Source organism: Zootoca vivipara, chromosome 10, assembly GCF_965207765.1.
Source record: "Zootoca vivipara chromosome 10, rZooViv2.hap1.1, whole genome shotgun sequence".
NCBI classification, from domain to species: Eukaryota; Metazoa; Chordata; class Lepidosauria; order Squamata; family Lacertidae; genus Zootoca; species Zootoca vivipara.
In genome coordinates, this window is record NC_142593.1 from 52,850,914 (window position 1) to 52,877,840 (window position 26,927).

Sequence of the window (26,927 nt, forward strand, 5' to 3'; positions counted from 1 at the left end):
GCGCGGAGAGGCGAGACTTGAGGCGGGGCGTCGCGACACGAGGCGAGAGCCTGGCAGGAGATCCCATAGGAAAGGGAGAGACGCTCAGAAGAGCAGCCGGAGGCTGGTGCAGCCCGTGCCTTTCCCCTGGAATTCTGCTCCCTCCTTTCCCAAATAACTGAGATCTGGAGAAAGTGAATGGAGGGAAATGGGAGGGGCACTTCATGAAGCACAGAGTTAAACTGTGCAACTCATTGACAGGTCCGTTCCTTGCGCCTTTGGCAATGAGGTATATCAGAGGCATCCTTTAGCGCAATAGCAACATAAAAAAATTCTACATTTTACGCAACCCAAGTACTTGAAGCGTCTGGAGTGAGGACAAGGCGAGGATGATGGGTGGGGTGGGAGGAATCTCAGGCCTTTGTCTGAGATGGGGGGGGGGGAATCTCAGGCGGAAATCTTCTCCCATGTTTGATCTCACCATGACAGTGATACCATGTTGCCCCCCCCACACACACTGGTGTGGTGGACTGGCTGGACAAAGACGAATGGAGGGAGGCACCAGCTGGGGGACCCCCAAGGGAAACCCCAGAGGAGGAAGGTTCTGAGCCAGGGAGTTTGTGGTGGGACACAGAGGAACAGATTGGTGGGAGGAGATGTGGGGTGCTTAAGGGGCAGCAGGATTTAGTGAGTGGGAAGAGCCAGTGACAGGGAGCAGTTCAGACGCAGAGGCTGAAGCAGAGGAAGAAGGTCGAGAGGCTGCTGAAGAATCTAGGGAATCTCTCTCTCTCATGCTGCAACAAACACCCCTCCCCACTAGTCAGGATAATGAGGAGAGCACAACAGAGACCAGAGGTGTGCAGGTGCAGTTTGAGACTGTTTGGGAAACATCCTGGCGGGAAGGGGCATTAAGGGTGGTAAAGAAGGCAGGGGCCCTTCTACCACCCTCGGAACATTGTCTGGATGCAGCTACAGAATGGGTGAAGGATAACAAACTGAGCTGGAACCCTGGTGAGATGGAGGCACTGTGGGTGGTGGTTCCTGTGCCTGGGAGACTGGCCATTTGCCTGCCCTGGATGGGGTTGCTCACCCTCTGAAAGAACAGGTTTGTAGTATGCAGCCGGAGGGCGGGTTTTGGCAATATGGTGCCCCGAGCAAGGACAAAATTTGGCACCCCACCCCCAAATATTTCTTATTTTCACAATAATTCCTTTTGGTACAGTTGCTTTTTTATGCATCTTCTCAGTAGGTACCCATATAAGTATAGGTTTTATTATTTACCACCTGCACCATTCAGTGCTAATGCAGCAATTTTGCCGCTTGAGGTTCAGGTAGACTCAGGCACTTCAAGGGCTAGAAGTATCTTTTATCAGCTACCGTTGGTGCACTAACTATGGCCATTCTTGGAAAGGGTAGTGTGGTAGTGACTCAGGCATTGGTCACCTCAAGACTTGACTATTGCAATACACTATTGCAATACCTTTGCACCTGGTCCAGAAGCTCCAGCGGGTACGAAATGCCATTGATGGGGACAGGTTACCAGTAGGAACTGCTGGTGAAGTGTCAGTAATTAATCATTATCATCTTCACAAGTGCTTGAAAGCTTGCAGTGGCTGCCCATGTTACTGGGCCAGGTTCAAGATTCTTGTATTCATTCTGCAAGGCCCTTAACAAGTTGGATCATTCTAGGGTATCTTAAGCGCTGATGGATCCCTGATATCCCTGCCTGATCATTGAGACATTTAGGGGAGTCTCAGTTGGTGGTCCCCCATAGCTCAGATGCATGGCTCATAACTTCAGTGTTGTGGGTCCAAGCCCCCCAACCGAGATTAGACAGGCACATGACAAAAACTATCTTATTCCAGCAGTCATTTTCAGAAAGTGTTTGGTTTTAGAATGATTTTTTGGTAGATTTTGTTCTCCGCATGGTTAGTTTTTATTTACGCCGGTTTGAAATGCTAATGATTAGGCTGAATATAAATGCATTCAATAAATAAATGGGTCCATGTGAGCTGCAGCAGCAGAGCACCCTTCCTCCTGCATTTTTGAGGGAACGTGAGAAGCTCATGCTGCCTTTTGCTTTTTGCGTTGGTATTAAATCAGTTCTCTTGGACCTCGAGATGTTGCTGAACTACAACTCCCGGCATCGCCAACCAGTGGCCATGCTGGCAGAGCTGATGGAAGTTGTAGTCTGACATCATCTGGGGAGGCCAAAGGTTCCTCACACTTACCTGAGGGACTCCTCCTTCCTGGCCTGGGGCTTCCTTTGTTCCTCAGATGACTCAGGAAGGAGCTTGACTACCATCATCAAAGCCAATGTTTCCTCAGAAGTTCTTAAATAAAAAGACCCAGATCTTCTGATCATCATCTCTTCTGGTGGTCCTTTGCCTCTTCCTCTGGGGTCAGCCCTGGGTATTTTGCCGCCTGGTGGAACATAGGAAACGGCCTTGTATAGGCCATTGTTCCATCTAGCCTATGTAGTCTAACTGGCAACAGATCTCCATTCTCAGCCATACCTGGAGATGCAAAGGTTTGACCCTGGGACCTTCTGCATGCAAAGCAGATGCTCTACCACTCAGTTATGGCCCTTCTCCAATTCCACACACAAAAGCCTAGTTGAACTGGCTCTTAGGTCACTGGTGATGGAACCCAAGGACAGCAGATTAGTCTGTTTGGCAAAGCTCTGTCTTCTCCATGCCTGCAGCCACAGCTGCCTGCAGTGGTAGCCTTGCCTTCCCCTGCCTTCCCCAGCTTTGCCTTGCTTTCTCCCATTGGTCTTGGCACCTGGCTCAATCCCTCCATTGTTTTGGTATCCTACCGTATGTCACCCGAATCAGGTGATGTAAAGGTCCTCCACCCACAGAATCCATGCACTCTCTGCAACTCCGGACTCTCCCCCCATCCCAGCTGAGATAGGTGGTTCCCAACACACCCTTATTCCACCGGTTTATACTTCTGCTAGCTTCCAGAAAGGAACATGCTCTAACAGAACCTCTCATTTGCATCTGTGCTGCTGCTAGTTACCATCTTGTTGACCTGGTTTGTCCTCTAGCACACATCAATCAAAGTACAGTATACCTATATGTTACAAGACGCCAGGCTAGTAAGTGGCCCCACACATGCCTTAACCCCCCCCCCCTTAATCAAATACATCAATACAAAATACTTAACAAACTGAGGTTCTGCCCCCGCTTAACACAAACCTTCCCCCCCCCATAAATCCTGGCTATGCCCATGATTGCTCTGCTTTCCTTTGGGCCACACTGGCAAGGCTGAGAGGGGGGGGTCTTGTGTCATCTAGGCAGCCCAAGACCTCCACACACCGTGCCCAGGCTTGCACCCCAGGGAGGTCACTTTGGTGCTGCTAAGGGAGCGGTTTGACTTCACCCACAGAGGCTCACTCCATTGTCTCTCGACAAAACAACCGCAACGTAACTTGGATAGAAAAAAATCTCGTTCTAACCTAACTAATCTAGAGCCGTACTTGTTCCTTTGTTTTCAGAGAGGACTTCCAGGGTGATTGCTTATCTTGAGGTCTGAGAGGAGGAGGAGGAGGAGGAGGAGGAGGAGGAGGAGGAAGCTGTAAACAGGATGCATCAGCCTAAACAACAGAGCGATAAAGAGAGAAGACAGCATAGAGAGATAAAGCGACAGGGACCTGTCTTTGAATCTGGAGGTTCCTCACTCTGTCTTAACTCCATGAAAGCTTCTCTTCTGCAAGCTGAGTTGCACCTAAAGTTCCAACTCAATCTCTCTCTTTCTCTAGCCCACCCCCCTTACAGGCCCTGCTCTGCCCCCTCCCTTGGTGCTTTCACTTCACTGGAATGTGTCCTTGAGTTGTGACTATGCCTATGGCTTTCCTGGCTGAAGGATAATACTTATTTCATTTACGAATTGCTTGCCTTAAGGCACCCTAAAGAGATTTACAATGGTTCTGCAGATATAAATGTACAGTATATCTCTATCATCTATCTATCTATCTATCTATCTATCTATCTATCTATCTATCATCTATCTATCATCTATCTATCTATCTATCTATCATCTATCTATCATCTATCCATCTATATGTGTAGAAACCTTTAACTCTTGAGTGGCTGGAATGTAGCCTAAGGTAGAACATTCAGGGTCATAGCCGTTGCTCTGCCGTATTTTGTCTCTGCTTCCCCTCTCCCATCCCTGGCATGCGGCCTCTTGAAGGCTGCCCATGAGGAATGCGGCCCTTGAGTCGAAGAACAGTCCCTACCTCTGCTGTACAGCAAATCTCTGCTCCCAAGGACCAGCAGATAAGAAATTGCAGTTGATGCATCCTACAAAATGGGTTGCACCTCCGCTATGTCTTTATCAATCAGCCTTGGCTACAACATCAGTGTTTTATGCTCGGAAACAACAACAACAACGAGACACGCAGTCTTAGGAAGGCCTCTTGCTCCCTCTGCCTTCCCTGTTTGACGAGGGTCCCTGCATCAGTTCATGGGGCTGCAGGGGTCTGAAATTGCCATTCATTATTAGTCGTGCATGATCGGCCTCGTCTACGTTTGCAAGAAACAGAAGGCATACTCAGGTGCTTGGCAGTTGCATCTGCGGAGGGGCGATCGTTGCCCACACACCTTTCCCACCCACAAGGTCTGAAGGAGGATTGCAAGTGCGTTTGGGTGGGTGCCGCAACAGTCTTCTCTGGGACCAGGAACCATGACTGCACTGAGTGTGTGCAAAAGGTTGTAACTGCCAGCTGACTGCATTGTAAACTGCCAGGAGTCCCTGTCAAGAAAAAAGGTGGGGTATAAATAAATATACAGCAACAGCAGCAGCAGCAGCAACAACAACAACAACACAGTGGACACTCGGGTTGTGAATGTGATCCATGCGGAAGGCACGTTCGCAACCCGCAGCGTTCACAACCCGCGGGTCGCAATTCGGTGCTTCTGCGCATGCGCAAAGCGTGATTTACCACTTTTGCACATGCACGCGTGCCGAAACCCAGAAGTAACCCGTTCCGGTACTTCTGGGTTTGGCGCGGAGCGCAACCCGAAGACACACAACCTGAAGCAGCTGTAACCCGAGGTATGACTGTATATAATTAACAAACGGCTGAATGGAATTTGGTGTGGTAGAATTCCAAGGCGGTAGAATGGACTGACTCACTTTAGGATGCAGGTGGAGGCTCACATTTTAGGAAATGTTATTTTATATTTATTTTACACACCCACACCCACCCACCCACACACACACACAGTGCTTCTTTTCTGGGGGGATGGGGAGGGTGCATACCACTAAACATTTTGTGAATCTAACGGGAGAAGAAACAAAATGTTTTTTAAAAATTAAGTTTCTTCTCTAGCTCGGTGAATCGTCAGTTCCGTTGCTACCCCTGATGGCAGCCTCATTTCTTGTCATGGTGTTTCCTGAGTCTCAGACGGAAGCAAGCGTTTAATGTGTGAAGTGGGAGTTTGAATCTAGCCCGGTGATTGATCAGTTTCGTTGTATTTACTGTCTTTATTTTTCCTGATTTGAACTATAAAATGGTGGTTTTCTTGAGTCAAAATGAGAGTATCCCTAAACATTTTAAAAGAAGAAACACTGCGTATGGGTTTTGGGGCCCTTTTGGTAAAAACAAAGCTCAGCAAATTTCAGGGTGTCTTGGTTTTTACTTTTTGAGATATGGCAACCCTATATGCGATTTAGTTAACAATTTCCACCTAGGACCAATTGAGTCCCATAGATGAACAGGGCAAAAAAGGTGAGCCATGCGTAGCAGGCAGTACCTGATTTGTTGCAGCAGCATTGCTCCTCTTCATCTTCCCAAAACGATTCAAGTTGCACCCATAGGTAAAACCATGCCTCTGACGAAGTAGACTGTGGTCTATGAAAGTGCGTGCCCATTTTTTTAAAAAAACATTTTTTAAAGACTTCAACATCACACAAGCTTTCTACAAAGGGTTGCAGCCGAGGCGTTGTCGTCTCCAGCACTCACATGATGCTAATGTAACTCTCCAGACCTTCCGAAATTGGAACAAAGGGTATTGAATGACTGGAAATTGTTACTCTAAGGCGGCACCCTTGCACACACTTTCCTCGGAAGGGTCACCAGATAGAACAGGATTTTCTTCCAAGCAAACATGCCGCAGTTCAGGCTGCAAATCTGTGTGTGCTTACTTGGGAGTGTGTCCTCCTGAATTTGGGGCCCCTCCAGATGTCCTTTTCATTGCGGGGTCCCCATTAAGTCTGCTCATGATGCTCTGGGAATGCCCATGCCATGCACAAGCCCCATGCCCTCCAAGATTTCTCCGGTGAAAAGAGCGACGTCCCATTCCATAATGATAATTTTATTACAGTGGGCCCTCTGGAGACAAACTTAATTCACTCCAGGGGTCCGTTTGCACCCCGAAAATTGCTTAAGTAGAGGCGCCGCTTTTGCACACGTGCACGGCGCGATTGAGGGCATGTGCGAACAGCGAAACCTGGAAGTACTATACACTTCCAGGTTTGCCGCGTTCGCAACCCGAAAGTTACGTTACCCGAAGGTAATGTAACCCGAGGGTCCACTGTATTTATTCCCCACACATCTTACTGGGTTTCCCCAGTCGCTCTGGGCAGCTTCCAACATATCTAAAAACATAAGCAAACATTAAACATTTAAGAAAAACTTCCCTTTACAGGATTGATTTCAGAAAGTTCAGGAGTCTGATGACTCCATACCCTCCAACATTTCTCCAATGAAAATAGGGACATCCTAAGAAAAAGTGGGACATTCCAGGGTCAAATCAGAAACCGGAACAGCTTCTCTAAATCAGGCACATCCATGGAAAATAGGGACAATTGGAGGGTCTGAAGCCCACATTAAACATTGCTTCTGCCTGCAAAAAGTTTGAGGAAACACTGCTTCACTTCCAGTCAGTGAATATCCTTGCAGTGTTCTGCTGAAATCCCCTAAGTTCTTAAACCACAGATGATCTGGTTTATTTCTGTCCCACATTTCAGGGCTCTATAGCCTCTATGAACGGCAATAATGCACTGAGGAACCACCACAGAACATCTAACAAAGAGGAATAAACCCACTACTCATGCAACTATTTGCTGGTTGTTGTTGTTTAGTCGTTTAGTCGTGTCCGACTCTTCGTGACCCCATGGACCATAGCATGCCAGGCACTCCTGTCTTCCACTGCCTCCCGCAGTTTGGTCAGACTCATGTTCGTAGCTTCGAGAACACTGTCCAACCATCTTGTCCTCTGTCGTCCCCTTCTCCTAGTGCCCTCAATCTTTCCCAACATCAGGGTCTTTTCCAAGGATTCTTCTCTTCTCATGAGGTGGCCAAAGTATTGGAGCCTCGGCTTCACGATCTGTCCTTCCAGGGAGCACTCAGGGCTGATTTCCTTCAGAATGGATAGGTTTGATCTTCTTGCAGTCCATGGGACTCTCAAGAGTCTCCTCCAGCACCACAATTCAAAAGCATCAATTCTTCGGCGATCAGCCTTCTTTATGGTCCAGCTCTCACTTCCATACATCACTACTGGGAAAACCATAGCTTTAACTATACGGACCTTTGTCGGCAAGGTGATGTCTCTGCTTTTTAAGATGCTGTCTAGGTTTGTCATTGCTTTTCTCCCAAGAAGCAGGCGTCTTTTAATTTCGTGACTGCTGTCACCATCTGCAGTGATCAAGGAGCCCAAGAAGGTAAAATCTCTCACTGCCTCCATTTATTCCCCTTCTATTTGCCAGGAGGTGATGGGACCAGTGGCCATGATCTTGGTTTTTTTGATGTTGAGCTTCAGACCATATTTTGCGCTCTCCTCTTTCACCCTCATTAAAAGGTTCTTTAATTCCTCCTCGCTTTCTGCCATCAAGGTTGTGTCATCTGCATATCTGAGGTTGTTGATATTTCTTCCGGCAATCTTAATTCCGGCTTGGGATTCATCTAGTCCAGCCTTTCTCATGATGAATTCTGCATATAAGTTAAATAAGCAGGGAGACAATATACAACCTTGTCGTACTCCTTTCCCAATTTTGAACCACTCAGTTGTTCCATATCCAGTTCTAACTGTAGCTTCTTGTCCCACATAGAGATTTCTCAGGAGACAGATGAGGTGATCAGGCACTCCCATTTCTTTAAGAACTTGCCATAGTTTGCTGTGGTCGACACAGTCAAAGGCTTTTGCATAGTCAATGAAGCAGAAGTAGACGTTTTTCTGGAACTCTCTAGCTTTCTCCATAATCCAGCATGTGTTTGCTATTTGGTCTCTGGTTCCTCTGCCCTTTCAAAATCCAGCTTGCACTTCTGGGAGTTCTCGGTCCACATATTTGCTGGTGGCAAGGAAAAAAAAACCAAATTATAGAAAGGAGAATTCCTGGATGCCAAGATCCAAGTCTGGGGCAAGTACTCTTTGATTAGAGAACCCCAGCAGAGATTTAAAATCACAAAAAAATTCTCAGGCAGTAAAACTTGGCTTAGTTACAGTGGTGAACGTTCCTGAATTATTAGTATAGGAACACAAGAATGGTTTGTTGGAGCCATGTGGTCTGAGCTTGGAGCAACCAGCTCAGGCCTCACACCTTGAGCTTCCCTGGTAGATGGGGTGGGGTGGCGTGGGGTGGGGACAAAGGCTTGATTACCATTTCCTCCCGAAGTGAGGGGGAGTGACCTAGCTAAGCCTTGCAGGACAGTTTACTCTATGGCACGGGTGTCAAACACAAGGCCCGGGGGCCTAATCCGGCCCGCCAGACCTCGTCATGTGGCCCGCGTAGCCGCCACCGACAATAACCACTGACAGTAGTTCTGGAGCCTGCGATTGGCCGAGGGTCAAAACCGGGGGCGGGGCTGCAGGCGGAGGCTGGGGCGCTGGAGCCGCGCTGACGGCCATGGCCAGGGAATTTCAATTTCAAATGAGGCTGAGGGAGGCGGTGGCACAGCGGCCAGACGGGGAAGTGAGATGCAGGAGGAGGAGGAAGCCCGCCGAGGAGGTAGGAAAGCCCTACAGGCTCCGCCGGCAAAGTTGGTGCCGGGACGGAGCAGTGCTGGATTGTTTTTTGGCGGGCTTTGCTGTTGTCTCCGAGAGCGAGTGAGGCGGCACTGGGGAGCCGCCGCCCGCCGCTTCCCTTCCTCTCCTTGGCTGCATCTGGGAGGTGGGCGAGCGAGCGGGCGAAAGGGTAGCGGAGTGAGCCTGAGGGGGAAGTAGGCAAAGCGCAACAGTCGCTCTCTTGATGGAGCCGGGTTTCTCTTCCCTCTTCCCCCGTTTTCTCCTCATAGACACTCGGGAGGGTGCCTGGCTTTTGAGGCGGAGGCGACGGCACGGATTCCTGCTCTTCCCGCTCTGCCGCCGCCTCCTCTCAGCCCCTCGTGATGTAGGGCTCCAGATGGAGTCGCCCCGCTGTTTGAGTAGGTGGGAGGGGATTTTTTTTTGGGGGGAGAAGGTTTTCAAGCCTCCTCTGCCTGCAGTCCTGGTAGGGAGAGGCGGCGGCGAAGACGACAACAGCGCGGGTGGGGGGAAGAGCAGCTCTGAGGCAAAGATGCACGTCCGCTGGGGCTGCCGCCGCCTTCCTCCTCGGGAAATCCGCTGCCCTCCCTCAGCGCAAGGGGAAGGGACTCTGGCGCTGAGGAGGGAGGATGCAAAAGCAAAGCAGGGAGTTGGCGCCGCACCGCATGTTCCTGCCCCTCTCCAAAGCATGGGGTGGGTTGCAGCGTGTGGCATCCTGCCTAGCAGGGTTTGGGTGTGCGCAGGGCGGGAGAGGGAAGCCCTCTTTCCATCTGCAGGTTTTTAATCCCAGCAGTGGCTTTCTCCTTCCTGACGAAGGTTTAGTTGAGCCCCCCCCCCCCGAAGCCGTCGATCCCCACATTTTGTTCAAATTTCCCTCGTTTACATCCCCTCCCACACACGCGCCACGACGCAGGAATGTGATCCGCGTGGGGGCGGGAATGAGCTTACATTATTACAAAAAACAGTAATAATTGAATGCAGTGACAATAATTTATGATAATAAAGAGTGGACACATAGTCCTACAGACACAACTGGCCCTTTGAGGGTGACCAAACTGCTGATGCGGCCCCGATGAATTTGAGTTTGACACCCCTGCTCTATGGTATTAACCCTTTCATGCATTCATTCATTCAGTCCACTGTCCCTCAGACCTTGAGGGGAGCCAGACTATATTGGGGGGGGGGGTGAACGAATTCCTATGCCCCATAAATAACCCAGAGATGCATTTTAAATAAAAGGACACATTGTAAGGACACATGTAAAAACACGCTGATTCCCAGACCGCCCGCGGGCCGGATTTAGAAGGCGATTGGGCTGCATCCGGCCCCTGGGCCTTAGTTTGCCTACCCATGCATTAAACTTAAGCATGTTGGTTATATGTGGCTGGTTATTATTGCATCAGGAACATTTTGCAGAATAGAGTAAGTTCAGGAATAGACAGAGTTCAGGATTTACCGTATATGCTACCCCACTGTGGTGCCAAACTGCAGATGAATGCTCAGTTCTGCCAAAGACACAACAAATAATAACAGAAACAAAGAGAAGGAGCTTAGGCTATATGCTAATCCCATGCTTTTCTCTAAGGTGCCACACACTTCATCCCCAAACAAACAAAGGATAAATTAGGGTGCTCAAATAGTCTGGAAGAACAATTCTGGTTTCCTGGACAGATTATTACTGAAATTACGTGCACAATATTAAATGTGGGAGCCTCTTCCAGTGAAGAAAAGCCTTCATTTGCATGAGAAAAGCCCAAATGGAATTGAAGAGGAGTCTTATCTTCTAATCTCTGGTTAATAATAATATATTAAAACTAGGGTATTCTTGTGACCCACTTCTGTCTTGTCCCTTTTCCTTGCAGCTGTTAACACCAGAAAGCAGCGATAGCTTGCACACATTTTATGTATGCCTGCCAGAAAATACAGTCACACACACAAACACATGTTGTATGCAGGGCTTTAGGCAGAGCGATAGCACATGAACAGCGAAGAATAAAAGATTCATCATAAGGGATGTGCGTGTCAGAACAACCTTCTCTATGACATTGGGAATGGAGATAAAGCTGTTGCTGCTGCTGCCCACTTATCTCAGAATAAGCATCATGGAAAGCTGTGAGACTTACTTGCACATGTATAGGATTATGCTATGCTATGCATTCTACTGAAATTAGTTTGATGTACAGTCATACCTTGGTTTAAGTACGCTTCGGTTTGTGTACTTTCAGTTTAAGTACTCCACGGACCCGTCTGGAATGGATTAATCCCCTTTCCATTACTGTACTTTCAATGGGAAAGTTCGCTTCAGGTTAAGTACGCTTCAGGTTAAGTACGGACTTCCAGAACCAATTACACCCATACTTCGGGTTAAGTACGCTTCAGGTTGAGTACTCTGCGGACCCATCTGGAACGGATTAATTCCCTTTCCATTCCTTTCAATGGGAAAGTTTGCTTCAGGTTAAGTACGCTTCAGTTAAGTACTCCGCAGACCGTCTGGAACGGATTAATCCCCTTTCCATTACTTTCAATGGGAAAGTTCACTTCAGGTTAAGTACGCTTCAGGTTAAGTACAGACTTCCGGAACCAATTGTGTACTTAAACCGAGGTACCACTGTATTTCTGACTCGCCCATGCATAAGGGCAGTATCTCTGTGTGTGCCTTTATTGATTGCTTTAGAAGTTAGTAGCCTGGATAGCTCACTTGGTTAGAGCATGGTGCTAATAATGCCAAGGTTGCAGGTTTGACCCCCATATGGGACAGCTGCATATTCCTGCATTGCAGGGGCTTGCGCTAGATGGCCTTCAGGGTCCTTTCCAACTCTACAACTTTTATTAAGTGTCCGTCAAGTCATTAACTATAGTAGACTCCGCCCCCTGGGTGCCTTCCAGATGTTTTGGATTATAACTCCCATCAGACCCCAGCTGATGGGAGAGCACATCTGGAGGGCACCAGGTTGGTGAAGACCGAACTACAGCATAGCTGTTCATTTGGGGGCTTTTCATATTTGAGTTTATATTTGTCCAGATTGTTGTTGGGTTTCTGTTTTGTTTTGCATATACATTTAGGATAAAAACAAGTTTTGTTTTTGTTTTTGTTTTTTTTAAAAAGATTATTATCCAAATAGGCAGCGGTTTCCCTTCCCATTTCCCCCTGTTCTGTTATACATCTTCTTCTGAACTGGAAGAGAAAGAGAAATGAAGTTGTGGTAGTGGAGAAACGAGCTCAGAGCAGACATCAGGATTTAATCAGGCTTTGGTTGCCAAGTTCCCTATCCAGACCCCCACCACATTTAATCTGGGCTGGAGAAGGGGGAGTATCCGCAGGGGGAGGAGAGGTGCCAGGGAATGAATGGAGTTGTGGGGGAGGGTCTGGCTTTGACCGCCAATAACCTCCCAGTGCACATAAAGCTGGGGTCCCAAAAAGGACAACAAAGACGCAGGCTCCAAAGCAAATAGAGGCTGTGAGCAAAGGCATTTTAAGAAAGCCACAATGGCAGTGCCAGAAGCAGAAACTCAACAGGTGCTGTTTCCTCCAGTGTGGAGACGTAGCGCTTGTTCAATTCTTGCTTGTGGCGCAACTGTTATGACACAAGAAGCTTGACAGAAAGGTGTGGGGAGGAGGGAGGTGACAACCGCAATGTGCTGCCAGGCTCAAATGACTAAGGTTGCTTTTGGAGAACAAATAATTACTTTCACACAAATAATAAACACTTGTGTTTTGCATTGGGTGCAGGATGAACTTAGAATCATAGAGCTGGAAGGGACCCCTAGGGTCATCTAGTGCAAGGCAGGAATATGCAGCTGTCCCTCCTGTACAGGGATAGAACCTGTGACCTTGGCATTATCAGCACCAGGCTCTAACCAGCAGAGCTACCTGCCTGGACCTGCAGCCTGCAATCCTTCAGTTAATGCCTCCAATTGCAACTGGGCATTTTGCAATTGTTTGTGTGCTGGGAGAAGAAACCAGCCTCCCTTGCAGTGGCCACAGCTAAATCCTTGGGCGCCAGTTTACACGGTCTCATTGCTTCCGTGCAACTTTGTCAGTCTCACTGGTTTGCCAAAACCAAATCTCTGCATTCCTGGGAAATGTTAATTCCCATTAATGTGGCCACAAGCCTGAAGGGATGGCTCTGGGTAGCTGGCTCCTGGAGTTGGACACCTTCCAGGGAACAGGAGCTTCTGGTTGCTAAGGTAAACCAGCCTCAGAGAGGATCAGCCCCTTCTGCTATGTTTATAGCTGCGTTTCCCAGTAGGCATTGCTCCCATCGGCCAACCTTATAGATAGCAGCAAGCGGGAACATTTCCTCACCCAGGGCCAGTTCTCCCATTAGGCAGAATGAGGCGACTGCCTCAGGTGGCATATGCCATGGTGCCCCTCAGCTCTTCCTCCTGAGCTCTCTGACCATACCCTTCTACTGGAGAGGAGAGCTGTGTGCCATGCACCTTGCCTTCCGCCTTTATCACTACCCTGTGACATTTTGTCCTTTGCCTCAGGCAGCAGAATGTGTTGGGCCGGCCTTGTCCTCACCATTACCACATTGATTCCCACACCCTTTTTTTCATGTGTCGTTCAAAAGGTGGGCTGATTTGTTGCTTTCAATGGCATGCCAGTTGCCTACTGTTTACTTGCGGCGAGGAAGCAGCCAGTCTCCTTTCTTAAAAGCTGTCAGGTGTGTGTGTGGGGGGGGTGCTCACTACCCACACGCTGAAAGAATATTGGAGAAAAGCAGGGAACAGATAAATTGCAAATGAGGTATTTACGGTGCTTGCTACCACATGCGGTGCTAGAGGATAAGTGAGGGGAGCTGAGCACCTCTCTCCCTTTAGTGGTTGGTGTCAGGAGTTTATGGGCCTAGGACTGGGAGCATTGGTTCTGGGTGTGACTGCCCTAATAGAATGCCAATGTGTGCGGCAAGATCAAATGCGGGAGAAGGATGTGGCATCCATATACCCTGTCACTTTCATTTCTAGTGGTACATCAATCTTCCTTTACTCCGCTGGTGAATGTAAAAGTTAAAGGGACCCCTGACCATTAGGTCCACTTGTGACCGACTCTGGGGTTGCAGTGCTCATCTCGCGTTATTGGCCGAGGGAGCCGGAGTACAGCTTCCAGGTCATGTGGCCAGCATGACAAAGCCGCATCTGGCGAACCAGAGCAGCACACGGAAACGCCGTTTACCTTCCCGCTGTAGCGGTTCCTATTTATCTACTTGCACTTTGACATGCTTTCGAACTGCTAGGTTGGCAGGAGCTGGGACCAAACAACAGGAGCTCACCCCGTCGCAGGGATTCGAACCGCCGACCTTCCAATCGGCAAGCCCTAGGCTCAGTGGTTTAACCCACAGCGCCACCCGCGTTACCTTTAACTTCGTGGTTAAAGGTAAACACATTCATAGCAGTTGCATATCAAATTCTAGCAAAAAATCCTAAACCACTTGGGAGTGTGTGTAGGAATACATGTGAGTGCTGAACAAGCATGTGGGTTTAGAGGCACACCTTACAACATTTGTTCGCAAGTAGCAGAGATCTATGGAATTAATATGCAGCTGAGCTGATGTATAACGGCTAAACTGGAAAATCCCTGGGTCAAATCTCACTACAGACATGGAATCCCGTGGTGTTAGACAAGCATACACATGCATAATATGAGAAGCAAAAGTAACTTCCCAAGTTCCCTCTCATTACAATACCCTTTTGAGAAGCAACTACCCAAGCAGTTGTTATTATTATGCACAGTCATTTTATAGAAATTAGAACAGCTTTCACCAACCCCATGCCCAAAAAATGTTCTGGTCTTCTGCTTCAATCAGGGTGCTGGCTGGCTGGCTGGTTTTAAAAGAGGTCTATTTGGGGCTGATGAAAGTTGTCCACAACAGTTGGACGTCACCAGGCTGAGGAAGACTGGGCTAAATGGTATCACCCCAGAAATTGCTTCCATTGTTGGGTAAATGTTATTCTGTCACCAAGTAGCCATGAATCCAAATTGCTGGCCAACTGTGATCCTTACCTTAAGTGAAGGTGGTTTTTGTAAATGCTCAGACACTTGTAGATTATTGTTATTTTCACGTAGGATTCAATCACCTACCAGTAAGTTCAGGTTCTGCAGTTACAGTTGATTGGAAGGTCTGATCCTGCACACCTGCTTCCCCAAAGGATCAAACATTTTTGCAAAGAGGAAAGTGAAATGGAAAATCCATGGGGAAGCATGCGATCACATTTGCTTCGACACAACATCATCTAATATCTCCACAAACAAATCAGAACGAATTCTTGTTAAATGGCCAATGCTGTCTAATTCCCTGCAAACAAATCAGGATTAATACTAAAAAAATCAGGTTGCCTGGAAGCACCTCCTGCAGGAGTGCCAACTTGAATAAAATATTGTGGGGGCCCAGGTAAGACCTGCCCCACATAATCAATCACATGATGGGAATGCCCATAAACTGCGAAAGGAGTACGACAAGGCTGTATATGGTCTCCCTGCTTATTTAACTTATATGCAGAATTCATCATGCGAAAGGCTGGGCTGGATGAATCCCAAACCGGAATTAAGATAGCCGGAAGAAATATCAACAACCTCAGATATGTAGCTGACACAACCTTGATGGCAGAAAGTGAGGAGGAATTAAAGAAACTTTTAATGAGGGTGAAAGAGGAGAGCGCGAAAGATGGTCTGAAGCTCAACATAAAAAAAACCCAAGATCATGGCCACTGGTCCCATCACCTCCTGGCAAATAGAAGGGGAAGAATTGGAGGCAGTGAGAGATTTTACTTTCTTGGGCTGCTTGATCACTGCAGATGGTGACAGCGGTCACGAAATTAAAAGACGCCTGCTTCTTGGGAGAAAAGCAATGACAAACCTAGACAGCATCTTAAAAAGCAGAGACATCACCTTGCCGACAAAGGTCCGTATAGTTAAAGCTATGGTTTTCCCAGTAGTGATGTGTGGAAGTGAGAGGTGGACCATAAAGAAGGCTGATTGCCAAAGAATTGATGCTTTTGAATTATGGTGCTGGAGGAGACTCTTGAGAGTCCCATGGACTGCAAGAAGATCAAACCTATCCATTCTGAAGGAAATCAGCTCCGAGTGCTCACTGGAAGGACAGATCGTGAAGCTGAGGCTCCAATACTTTGGCCACCTCATGAGAAGAGAAGACTCCCTGGAAAAGACCCTGATGCTGGGAAAGATGGAGGGCACTAGGAGAAGGGGACAACAGAGGACGAGATGGTTGGACAGTGTTCTTGAAGCTACAAACATGAGTCTGACCAAACTGCGGGAGGCAGTGGAAGACAGGAGTGCCTGGCATGCTCTGGTCCATGGGGTCACGAAGAGTCGCACAGGACTAAATGACTAAACAACAACAAGTTATTTGGAGACCTTTGGGGAAACAAGCAGCTAGAAAGTCTAGATGATGATGGAAATAATAATAATAATAATAATAATAATAATAATAATAATAATAATAATGATAATAATAACGATAATGACGACATTAGGTCCCATATTGCACCTACTGAAGCACTTTACAAGATCATATTCCTGCAAACTAGCCAAGTGAGGAATATTTCTGATGTCATTCTGGGCCCTGGAATCTACGGCGTGTGCAAGTGGGTGGGAACCAGACAATCATGAGGATAAGATCTCTAGACAAAGTTTGTTGGAATATTGGTCTTTAGGGAAGCTGCTGAGCTCACATTCTGTTTTTGTTACCCTTTCCCCTGCTGTTTATGCAAACACAAAGGGTTACACTGAGACTAGCCTTGTGTGCAGTAGAAAACATTATACCGTGCTTTAAGTTTAAAAGGCATGTTCAGTGGGTTTCTAGGAAACAGGAATTTTAAGGATCGAATGCTCCCAATGTTTTTATTGGCAGAAGCCTTAAAGCTGTCTTGTGCAAAAGCGTTTGAAGGGTGTGCCTGCACGACTATTTGCTCAAGGTTTCCAGCTTTTCCACCTTTGCTGCTATGCACAGACTTTGGACAAAGTCTTTTCTGAAACTTGAAAATGTGAAAGCCGCTGTTGCATATTTATTTCACCTATGGAACTATTTACATACTGCCCTCTTGCAAATATCAGTCTGGTGTACCGCAGCAGCAGCAGAAACAAAAATCTTTAAAAGCAATACAGAACAATAATTAAAATGACTGGCGACTAACAATTTTTTTGAACAACTACATAGACCTGTTGCCATTTGGGGGAAAAAGTCTTTAGGAGATGCCTGAAAGTCAAAAGTGGGTATGGGCTGTATCCTACATTAGTCATTCTCATAGTAGACCTATTGAAATTAATGGAAATTATTTCCATGCTGGCTATGGAGCATAGGCTGCTAGCTTGCTAGAAGGCTGGTCAATAAAATGCCTTCAACCAAGAGGGCTGGTGGAGAAGGGGCATGCAATGATCTCCTTGAATACTTTAGTTGTGATTCCTGCATTGCAGGGGGTTGGACTAGATGACCCTCAGGGTCCCTTCCAACTCTACTGTTCTATGATCCTATTAAGAAAAACATACCCACTTTGTTAGTATTTAGAGTGATTGATAATTAACTTGCATTAGCTAACACATATGTGTATTGCCAAACATTATTTTTGCTGGACCTCAAGGCTATGTTGTTCAGAAATGCCTTTGCGTCAATTGACCCCCTACTGAAGTCAGTGGAGTTCAATTTCACTAGCAGAATAATTGCAGTCTCTCTCCAGGAACTGAGATACTTGACAAGTGGGGGTCAAAAGGAAGTGCGTGGAATGGCCGGATGAGAATTATTATTATTACAGGAAGAATAATAACAAAATGATGGAAATCCCCACTTGTTAAGGTTGTAATCCTGAACCTAACGACTTAACTGTATTTTACTATGCATAAGTGATGGGAAGACTGAGTTCATAATGGGAAAACTGTGTGAGTTTCTTAAGCTGAAATCAAATAATCTATTAACCCAAGTTCATGAACTCTGGAGCTCAGTGCCTGGGAGAAACAGCTATCCCCTCCACAAAGTCTCCTGGATATAGTAAAGGGGCAGTTAAGAAGCTGGGCAGGCTCCCACTTGCCCTGGTAAGATTTGAAGAAATCACGGAAAATAGCAATTGTTATAACACAAAAACATTTTTAAAGGTTTTTGTTAGTAAGTAGTCACACCTGAAAAACAATGCAACATCCATTAAAAAAACACAAAAGAAGCAAAGCGGGAAAAGTGCATACAACTTTCAAAATAGTTCAAATACAACCACCAAGTGAGTTCTTGCCTGTCCATCGCGGACACAAAATCTTCCAAATTGTTGGAAATCAACTTTAGAAGCATGTGAAACCAAGCTCCACTAGGGGGTGTACAAGGACCGATCTGTCCTAAATTGTATAATTGTGGGGCTTCTGGGCTGGGAGACTGAAACAGGGCTACATAGATTTCGCAAGGATCCTGAGGGTTCCTGTTTTTGTTTTTGTTCATTTGCTTGCTTAAAAAGAGGGGCAGGGGGAGAATAAAGCCCATTTCTATTCCAGTGCAAAGGCAGGCTTAAAAGTATGTGGGCTGTATTGCCTACTGAGTCTTGACTACAGTATTGAACTAAGGCTCCACTTAAAGGTAAAGGTAAAGGGACCCCTGACCATTAGGTCCAGTCGCGGACGACTCTGGAGTTGCGGCGCTCATCTCGCTTTACTGGCTGAGGGAACCAGTGTACAGCTTCCGGGTCATGTGACCAGCATGACTAAGCCGCTTCTGGCGAACCAGAGCAGCGCACAGAAACACCGTTTACCTTCCCGCCAGAGCAGGACCTATTAATCTACTTGCACTTTGACGTGCTTTCCAACTGCTAGGTTGGCAGGAGCAGGGACAAGGATGCAAGGATTCGGAGAAGCATCATTAAATTTATTTTCACTTTGTCTTCTTCAGTATGGAAAAGAAAGAGTGGTGTAGAAGAGACATATAATTTCTGTTTCTGCATCTAAATTATGCAGATTTTCGTCAAGCTATCAAGAGACAGTAGCAAACAGCTCCACCTGGTGGCTTGGCTTTGCCTGATTTTTTTTTAACGTGCTGCATTGCTTAATTGTTTCTTATCTAGAAAACTATTGTTACGTGTACCCCCCCCCCAATCTCTGAACGGTGAGAGATTTCAGGGGTACCAGTGCATGCCTTGGGTATGAAGGTCACTGTGATGTCTTTGTGATATTTGGTTTTATTTACACACAGAAGTAAACTGAGTTTAAGATGAAAGGGCTCACAGCATTATCCCTCCCTCAGATGCTGGTTACCTCTGTGGATGTGTAGGCAAGTGGATCCTGTCTGATGCCATAGCACTGAATTCTCACAAAGAGCGCAATCATGTGTTTCTGTCTTTTCTATTTCCAGTTACCAACCCAACCATGCTTTGTTGCACACACAGAAACACACACCTTGATGACCTCACGTGACCTCATGGAAGGCCTTCCTCACTCAACCTCCAGCTTTTTACTTTTTATGGAATACAGTACTTTGGCCCAGGCGATATCCTGAACACAGAAAGCTGGATCCAGGGATTAGGAGTCTGGCATTCGGTTTAACTTCCCAAGCCTTGATTAAATTCTAACAGCCACAGGACCTTGGAATTTAGGGGAGTCTGACACCCACAATATTTTTAACGTGGGGAAATCGGTATACAAATAAAAGGATTGATTGACTGATGTCAGGAAAGGCATTACATACAGAATTTATGCTGTGATGCTACCATAGACACAGAAAGTCATGGGAAAAACCAAAGTTTCAGTCTTGGTGTCGCCAGCAGAATATTCTATTTCAAGAAGAGAAAGGTTTTTAAATTGGAAATCAGATATGAAGAGACAATTAAAAACTCAAGCTATTTGGAAACAGGCCTCAGTGATCTGATGGGACTGCCTTTGCATCAGACTAAAATAGCAGCACCATGGCACTTATGCTAATATTGCTCAGCATAAGTGCTTTTGAAAAAGAAGAAGCTTTTCCTTGCATATAGATGCATATCATTGATGTTTGGTTACTTTTAATTGAATGTTAAGATTTTTAAAACTGAATTGTTTTGATTATATTTTGATTTGTAAGCACCTTTGAGTTCGATTTTTCCACAGAGTATAAATGTAAAAATATTTGTATTATCTATCTATCTATCTATCTATCTATCTATCTATCTATCTATCTATCTATCTATCTATCTATCTATCTATCTATCTATCTATCTATCTATCTATATCTCCTGGCGTGTCCGTTTTATCTTTTCTATAGAACTTTATGAACGGCCCCTGGGCGCCTTCTTCGTTTCAGGCCCGGCTGTGCAATTCCTTCCCGCTCCCTTACTGGCAAACTCGCCTTTGCGGCGTCTTCTCGCGAGACCCGGAAGCGGCACGAAGGCTTCCCAGAATCCTTCGCCCTTCCTTTTCCCCGGCGGTAGCTGTGGCTGTAAGGTGAGTCTGATGGCGGCTGCTTTGGGCCTTGGCTGGTATCCGCCGCCGCGGGCCTCCATCCCGGCACGGGCCCCCAGAAGCCCTCCTTAGATGGAGAAGGGAGGCGAATAGCTGTTCGCTCGCCACGGTATTTCCGTTCTTTGGGGCGGGGAAGATTGAAATTCGGGCGCCTGGAGAAGTCCGGGGTAGAGGCGGTAGGGAAAAAATGGCCTCTGCAAGCTGCTGCGGATTCTGAAAATCCCGGATGTGGAAGCCCTGACTTTGGAAATGAAAGTGGGCCTTGGGAGAAACAGATGGGGAGGGAATCAGTTCAGTAGGTTTTCTGCAGGTAGGCCTCGTCTTTTCGGCTCATCCTTGGGTGGGTTAAGTGGGAAGACAAGAGGAATTCACGAATTTAAAAAATAAGAATTTCATAAGTTGTGTGTCTTTGTTTCTCAATTTGATACTTTTACTTTTGGTGCATTGTGACTTGCTGTTATTTTTTATTGATTATAGGTTAGTACTTATTTATTGTAATTGCTAGGGGTGATTTTCTGCATTATTATTTGGTGGTGCTTAATTTTATTGTGTACTGTTGTATCCCAATAGGTTATTGAATACAACTTTATATGATGCAAGTTGTTTAACGTTATGTTCTTATTACAGTTACGGTTATGTTCTTATTACGTTCTTATTACGGCTGTAGACTTTGCTGTTTCTTCAGCTTGCAAACTGCCTTGAGTACAGTAATGTAGAAAGGAGTATACAAATTAAAAGTGAAATGAAAGTTGGGGTTCTCTTCTTTTTCTCTCAGCCTGAAAGAAAAAAAGAGCCAAGGGTTGCAGATTCATAGGGGAACCCCTTTCCCCCATGGGTTTGGCAGGCCTGGGAGGCCACATGGTCGCTTCAAATATGCACAATTAAAATATGGATGGGCATGTTTTTGAAGGGGTGGTACTCTGAGCTTCAGAAATGCAGCAGGGCCTTTTGCAGTGCAGTCCAGGAACACCATGTTTATGTGTGATTTGTCACTGCTTTGGGTGGTGGAGGAAGGAAGGGGGGGTTATTAACGGTATTTTGTGCTACCAGGAGATTGCAAGCCATCAAGTGTTGTGCTTTGTAGTAGGATTGTGCATTTGTTATGCATGTACTTGAAATGGGTCACAATCACTCTTATGGGCAATAGTATCTCGTCACCTAATAGCATGTGTTCTTATTCTAATTACACTATAGGGTGGCAAATAGCAGGGGGGAATGAACGTTGAATATGTACAGTATTGCAGAAAGGTGGCTAAGTGGTAGTTGGAAAATATTGTTGTAAAAATGGAGGCTGCACTGATGACTATCTTAGGACACCTTTGGATTCAGTAATGAAAATACTCACATTCTTCTGAGCAGCTTTTTTCTAACCAGCAGTTTGGAGAGTGCATGTAATTTATGGCTACAACTCTGAAATATCTTTCTCTTCCTCTCCCCCCCCCCCCAGGTAAGCTCTGAAAATGGTCCGCTACTCACTTGATCCGGAGAACCCTACAAAATGTAAGTAATTTTCTTCTACTTGCCTCATACTTTAGTGATTACCAAAACTTTCAGAATTCTCATTTTTTTAATCCCTTCTCCCCACAGCATGCAAATCAAGGGGGTCCAACCTTCGTGTTCACTTTAAGGTATGTGAAATCTAACTTTGATCCCCTACCCCTCCCCACCCCCACCCCCCAAAAAAACCAACAGTGGAGTGGACCACACTTTAACTTGATGGAAACAGAATTCATAGATTATGGTGCTTAATCACAAGATAGTCACATCAAATTTTCTAAACATCACCTGGTCATATTATAGACTTTATTGTAAAGCTGCTTGTGTTGCACAAAACAAGTTTTCATTCTCTTCCTAACATCCCTCTTTCAAGAATTGGTGGTAATGGGGACTGTCCTGGGTACTCAAACTAGCAAGCCACCCTTCCTAGTTCCAAACTGGTAAGGAACAGGGGAATAATAGTGCAGGGTCCTAGTGACTACAATTTTGGGGTTGGCTGCCAAGGCTAGTCAAATCAACCTCTCTGATTTTTAATTTAGTTTTAAACAGAAAAGTAAAGTGCTAATAAATCCTGAAACAACACCAAGGTAGTACAAGATACAAGATTATATAATGTAGATTAGAAGAAGAAAGAGATTACACTTTGTATAGACTCTGTCTTGCATTGCCTTGGTTAGTAGGTAGAAAGTACTGTAGTTCATTTTTGTCAAGAGGGTGATTTCTGTATTGTCAAATCTTGCAAAGAGGAGAGCATGATGTTACATTAGAATTTTTTATGGAGTTCTGTAACACACCCCCTGCAAATGAGTTTTCCATGATAGATAATGTCATAAATAATATCCAGATGGCTCTTTTTTATAAATCTTCTCTTGATCAGATGGCCTATTAAGAACATCTGAACAATTAGTACAAAATTCTGATACCATCAAAGAAGGGGATTGATGTTTGTTTCAGGGGTGGTGAAATTAATGTAACTGCAGTGATGACCAACTTAGGACACCTTTGGATTCATCATGAAAACAGCTAAGTGGATCTGAGCAGTTACTTCCCTAGTTAAGTTTGAGTTACTGTACAAGCATAGACTCTTATTATACAAACAGTGGCTTGGGGCTATGACTTAAGTAAAGGGCACCATAGTTATAGCCTACATATCTAATGGAAAAATAGCCAATAATGCAATTTTAATCCCCCCCCTTTAGAACACACGTGAGACTGCCCAGGCTATCAAGGGTATGCACATCCGGAAAGCTACCAAGTACTTGAAGGATGTGACCCTAAAGAAGCAGTGTGTTCCCTTCCGTCGTTACAATGGTGGCGTTGGCAGATGTGCCCAGGTATGGCTGGATCTGGAGAAAACTTGCCAATTTGAGGAAAACTTTGAAAAGCAGTAATTTTGTTCAGTGGTATTTGATATCCCTGTGCTGTCAGTTGGGTTCCAACAATGCTTCTCTCAGCAGCAGATTAATTTCACAGTAACTGGATTGCTAACAGTCACTATGCAAGTCCTTTTTGGGGGCAGAAACTGGAAAATTCTAGGGAAATGGATGCATTGTATTGGTGTACGTGGTGTTTATTGAATCATTATTTTTCAGTTTGCTATGGGGAGTTACATACGAGTGCCTTCAAGTTGTTGAATAGAATCACATTTTCTTATGCTTGCCTGTGGTTGCTGTGATGACTTTCTTAGGACACCTTTGGATTAACCATGAAAAGAAAGTTTGGTTCTGAGCAGCCTCTAAAACAAACCACGTTTAGCATTTTTCTTCCAAAAGTATACTCATACTGAACTCTTATTTTCCAGGCCAAGCAGTGGGGCTGGACACAGGGGCGTTGGCCAAAAAAGAGTGCTGAGTTCCTCCTGCACATGCTTAAAAATGCCGAGAGCAATGCCGAGCTCAAGGTAAAATTTCATGCAGCTTGTCATGTTGGGTTAAATTTCATTTCTAGTAGTGATCCAAATTTTGAAAAGCAAAGACAAACCTTTGGTTCCGTGGAGTTGGTATTGAGGATATGAAGTAGTATTCGGTAGAGACTTGGGATTTACAGAAGGGTTGTTGAAGGTGCAAGATTGGATTATTGGGTACAGTGTAATGTAACGACTTTGGTGGCAATGATGACTATCTTAGGACACCTTTGGAATAACCATGAAACAATCACAAGATTCTGAGCCACTGTAATTAGTTACTGGGATTTCTAGTTGACTTTTTCAGATGTGGTTTAGGAAAGTTAGTGATTCACTTTGAACTAGGTAAAGCTATTTTGTTACGGGGTTGTAATGAGAATTTTTTTATCCCCCACACCCAGGGTCTGGATGTAGACTCTCTGGTAATTGAGCACATTCAGGTTAACAAAGCTCCCAAAATGCGCAGGCGAACCTACAGGGCTCATGGTCGCATTAACCCCTACATGAGTTCTCCTTGCCACATTGAGATGATCCTCACAGAGAAGGAGCAAATTGTCCCTAAGCCAGAAGAGGAAGTCGCTCAAAAGAAGAAGGTATGAAACTTGTTAAATAAATAAATGTCTTCTCAACTGTACAGATAGCCAAAATGACACCAAAATAACTAGAACTTGATTTGAATTTTGGCAAGGTAATTTAAAGAGGGGAAACTGTGATTGGGGCTATCCTATACATGTTAACTCAGATATGTTCAGAGGTATAATTTGTGTTTTAGAATTGCACTCCAATGGTAATTAGGTTAGTTATTTCAAAGCTGTATTTAATACTATTTTTTGCAAGTATTTACAAAAGAAAATTCTTGTAGTCAGCAAAACTTTATGTGAAAGTCTGTACAATGATTGCAAATATTGTAAACTGCAAATATTGTAAACTGCTATGGAGGATTTAACACAGAAACAAAAAACAGCATACAAGTCTTTTAAATCTAGCTTCTATGTTTATTTTAAATTACTGTCTACCTGTCTGTAATGGAAATTGAATGAAAGAAGTGACTTTAATTTTAGTGGCCAAGTCAGAGGTAGCCAATGTTGATGTCTTCCTCCCCCCCCCCTTTGGACTCCCAGCTCCTATCAGCCCCAGCCAGCATGGAGAATTGTCTGATGATGGGAGTTGTAGTCCAAAACATCTGGAAGACACAGTGTTTGCTATTGGCTGTCTCTGGCATAAGTAGTTACCCCAAATACTGAGTTTTACCAATGGAAATAATAGTCCGTTATTTGCTTTCTGGTATTTTTTCCTGGAGCTGTGCTTGGTAATAGATAAATACATTGCAGTGATTCCTACATACAATAATCTCTCTGGAGTTATGGAAAATATATCGTGTGGTAAATGTGTTTTCTAATTGGTTTCAGCATTCAGTGAATGTTTTTGGTCAAGTGATACTGATTTCTTTTGTTTTCTCCCCAGATATCTCAAAAGAAACTGAAGAAGCAGAAACTGATGGCTCGGGAATAAACATCTATTCAGTTCACAAATAAAAAACAAAATTTTAAGTTAACCACATGTGCTTTTTTATTTATTGTTTTTATTTGAAAATTTAACAAGCAGGAATATTATTTTCTTTATTATATTTTAATAATGATTGTTGTTTAGTCGTGTCCGACTCTTTGTGACCCCATGGACCAGAGCATGCCAGGCACTCCTGTCTTCCACTGCCTCCCGCAGTTTGGTCAGACTCATGTTGGTGGCTTCGAGAACACTGTCCAACCATCTCGTCCTCTGTCGTCCCCTTCTCCTTGTGCCCTCAAATAATAATGATTAGGATTATGATAAAACACCACCACCACCTCACATTAAGGATACAATAACCACCAATACATCTATCTAAAGTTAAGCATGCAGGTTAATATAAGCCCTTCAGATGTCCAAATAGGTATATTTTGCTTGAAAAATACTATTCTGAGAGGAGTGATTATTATTAATGGTTTCTCTGTCACATAATATGTTATTTCTCCCATTTGTTCATTAAACCTGGGTTGAAAGTGAAGCATGGCTGCTTGCGGTTTAGAAACTGAATAGTTTCATTTTGTCCTGGTTCTTTGCATGACACACGGAAAATGTGACTATAAGAAGAGGAGTTGATATACACGAATGGCATGTTTAAAAGATGAAAGTAAGACAGACTGCTGGTTGTGAAAAAGGGCCGTGTGTTGCTAATGTTTTAAGTTAATAAAAGTTTCACTTAAAGTTCATAGGACGAAGCTCTAAATGATTACTCCTTAAATGATTACTCCTTTCAATAAGTAACCCTGGCCTGAAAGGCCCAGAAATTATCAAAATTTATATAGCACCATAGGGAGGTGCAGGTAAACAATGAAAAAATATAATTTGTTTCAGTTATGGCTTTCTAGTGTTTATTAAAGGCTTAAGTTTGCAATAGGATCTTGGGAACAAGCAGCACAATCCTACACACACCACCAGCCCCATAAACCAGTTTGGGGGATTTTAGGGTGTGGCATGAGCTGGCCTTGACCAGCATGCTAACAGGGAAAGTTATGATGTAAAAGGCAAAGAACAAACAATAGCCATGTTATTTAGGGAAAGGGGTAAAGTTACATTGCATCTTAGCTTGCTTTATACACTGAGCCCATTGATGGGGCATGTAATATAGACCAGTGTTTCTCAACCTTTTTTGGGCCACGGCACACTTGTTCCGTGAAAAAAATCACGAGGCACACCACCATTAAAAAAGTTAAAAAATTTAACTCTGTGCCGCCCTATATTGACTATATAATTATGACTAAGAAACACTTGCCAATTGCTGTGTTGGTTGCAATCTCCTGTAATAAGGCTTCACAAGCCGTCCGGCGGGTCAGTGGTGTGTATTGGCGGCCGCCAGGCTCGTTTGCACTGAGCTTTGGGAAAGAGGAGGAGAAATTGCTTTCCAGCGGGTCAGTATTCAATATTGGCGGCCGCCAGGCACGTGACAATGCAAATCGCCCTTCTCGTCGCCGCACGTTGCGGCACACCAGCCAGCGTCTCGCGGCACACTAGTGTGCCGCGGAACAGCGGTTGAGAAACGCTGATATAGACACACCACCAAAATTGTGAATAAAATGCACCCAGCTGATGAAAGTGTAGAAGGTGTCTCCTGTCT

General features: G+C 45.2%; 1 protein-coding gene and 4 non-coding genes across 7 annotated transcripts; all 5 read left to right on the forward strand.

Annotated features, from left to right (window-relative positions):
* Window positions 1-20,324: 20,324 nt before the first annotated feature.
* Window positions 20,325-25,328, forward strand: RPL17 (ribosomal protein L17). 3 transcript variants are annotated; one of them, XM_088653130.1, is made up of 7 exons: window positions 20,325-20,350; window positions 21,821-21,873; window positions 21,961-22,001; window positions 23,070-23,204; window positions 23,672-23,770; window positions 24,175-24,366; window positions 25,238-25,328. In XM_088653130.1, exons 2-7 carry the CDS (start codon window positions 21,834-21,836, stop codon window positions 25,283-25,285), a joined length of 555 nt encoding a protein of 184 aa, XP_088509256.1. In that variant the 5' UTR covers window positions 20,325-20,350; window positions 21,821-21,833; the 3' UTR covers window positions 25,286-25,328. The 3 variants fall into 3 exon arrangements, with proteins under 3 accessions (XP_088509256.1, XP_034956690.1, XP_034956691.1); XM_035100799.3 differs by having other exon boundaries at window positions 20,326-20,355; XM_035100800.3 differs by having other exon boundaries at window positions 20,340-20,482.
* On the forward strand, window positions 21,665-21,733 carry LOC118077370 (small nucleolar RNA SNORD58). The gene has a single exon (XR_004691626.3). It is a non-coding gene; the product is annotated as a small nucleolar RNA SNORD58 (small nucleolar RNA).
* On the forward strand, window positions 22,845-22,912 carry LOC118077369 (small nucleolar RNA SNORD58). The gene has a single exon (XR_004691625.1). It is a non-coding gene; the product is annotated as a small nucleolar RNA SNORD58 (small nucleolar RNA).
* Window positions 23,537-23,603, forward strand: LOC118077381 (small nucleolar RNA SNORD58). Its single transcript, XR_004691634.3, has one exon. It is a non-coding gene; the product is annotated as a small nucleolar RNA SNORD58 (small nucleolar RNA).
* Window positions 23,976-24,042, forward strand: LOC118077368 (small nucleolar RNA SNORD58). Its single transcript, XR_004691624.3, has one exon. It is a non-coding gene; the product is annotated as a small nucleolar RNA SNORD58 (small nucleolar RNA).
* Window positions 25,329-26,927: the final 1,599 nt, after the last annotated feature.

Excerpts from the sequence above, each read along its gene's own strand:
- RPL17 (XM_088653130.1), top strand. The coding sequence starts at position 21,834 with ATGGTCCGCTACTCACTTGATCCGGAGAACCCTACAAAAT. Across the intron at positions 23,205-23,671 it reads GCGTTGGCAGATGTGCCCAG|GCCAAGCAGTGGGGCTGGAC; the intron begins GTATGGCTGGAT and ends CTTATTTTCCAG. Across the intron at positions 24,367-25,237 it reads AAGTCGCTCAAAAGAAGAAG|ATATCTCAAAAGAAACTGAA; the intron begins GTATGAAACTTG and ends TTTTCTCCCCAG.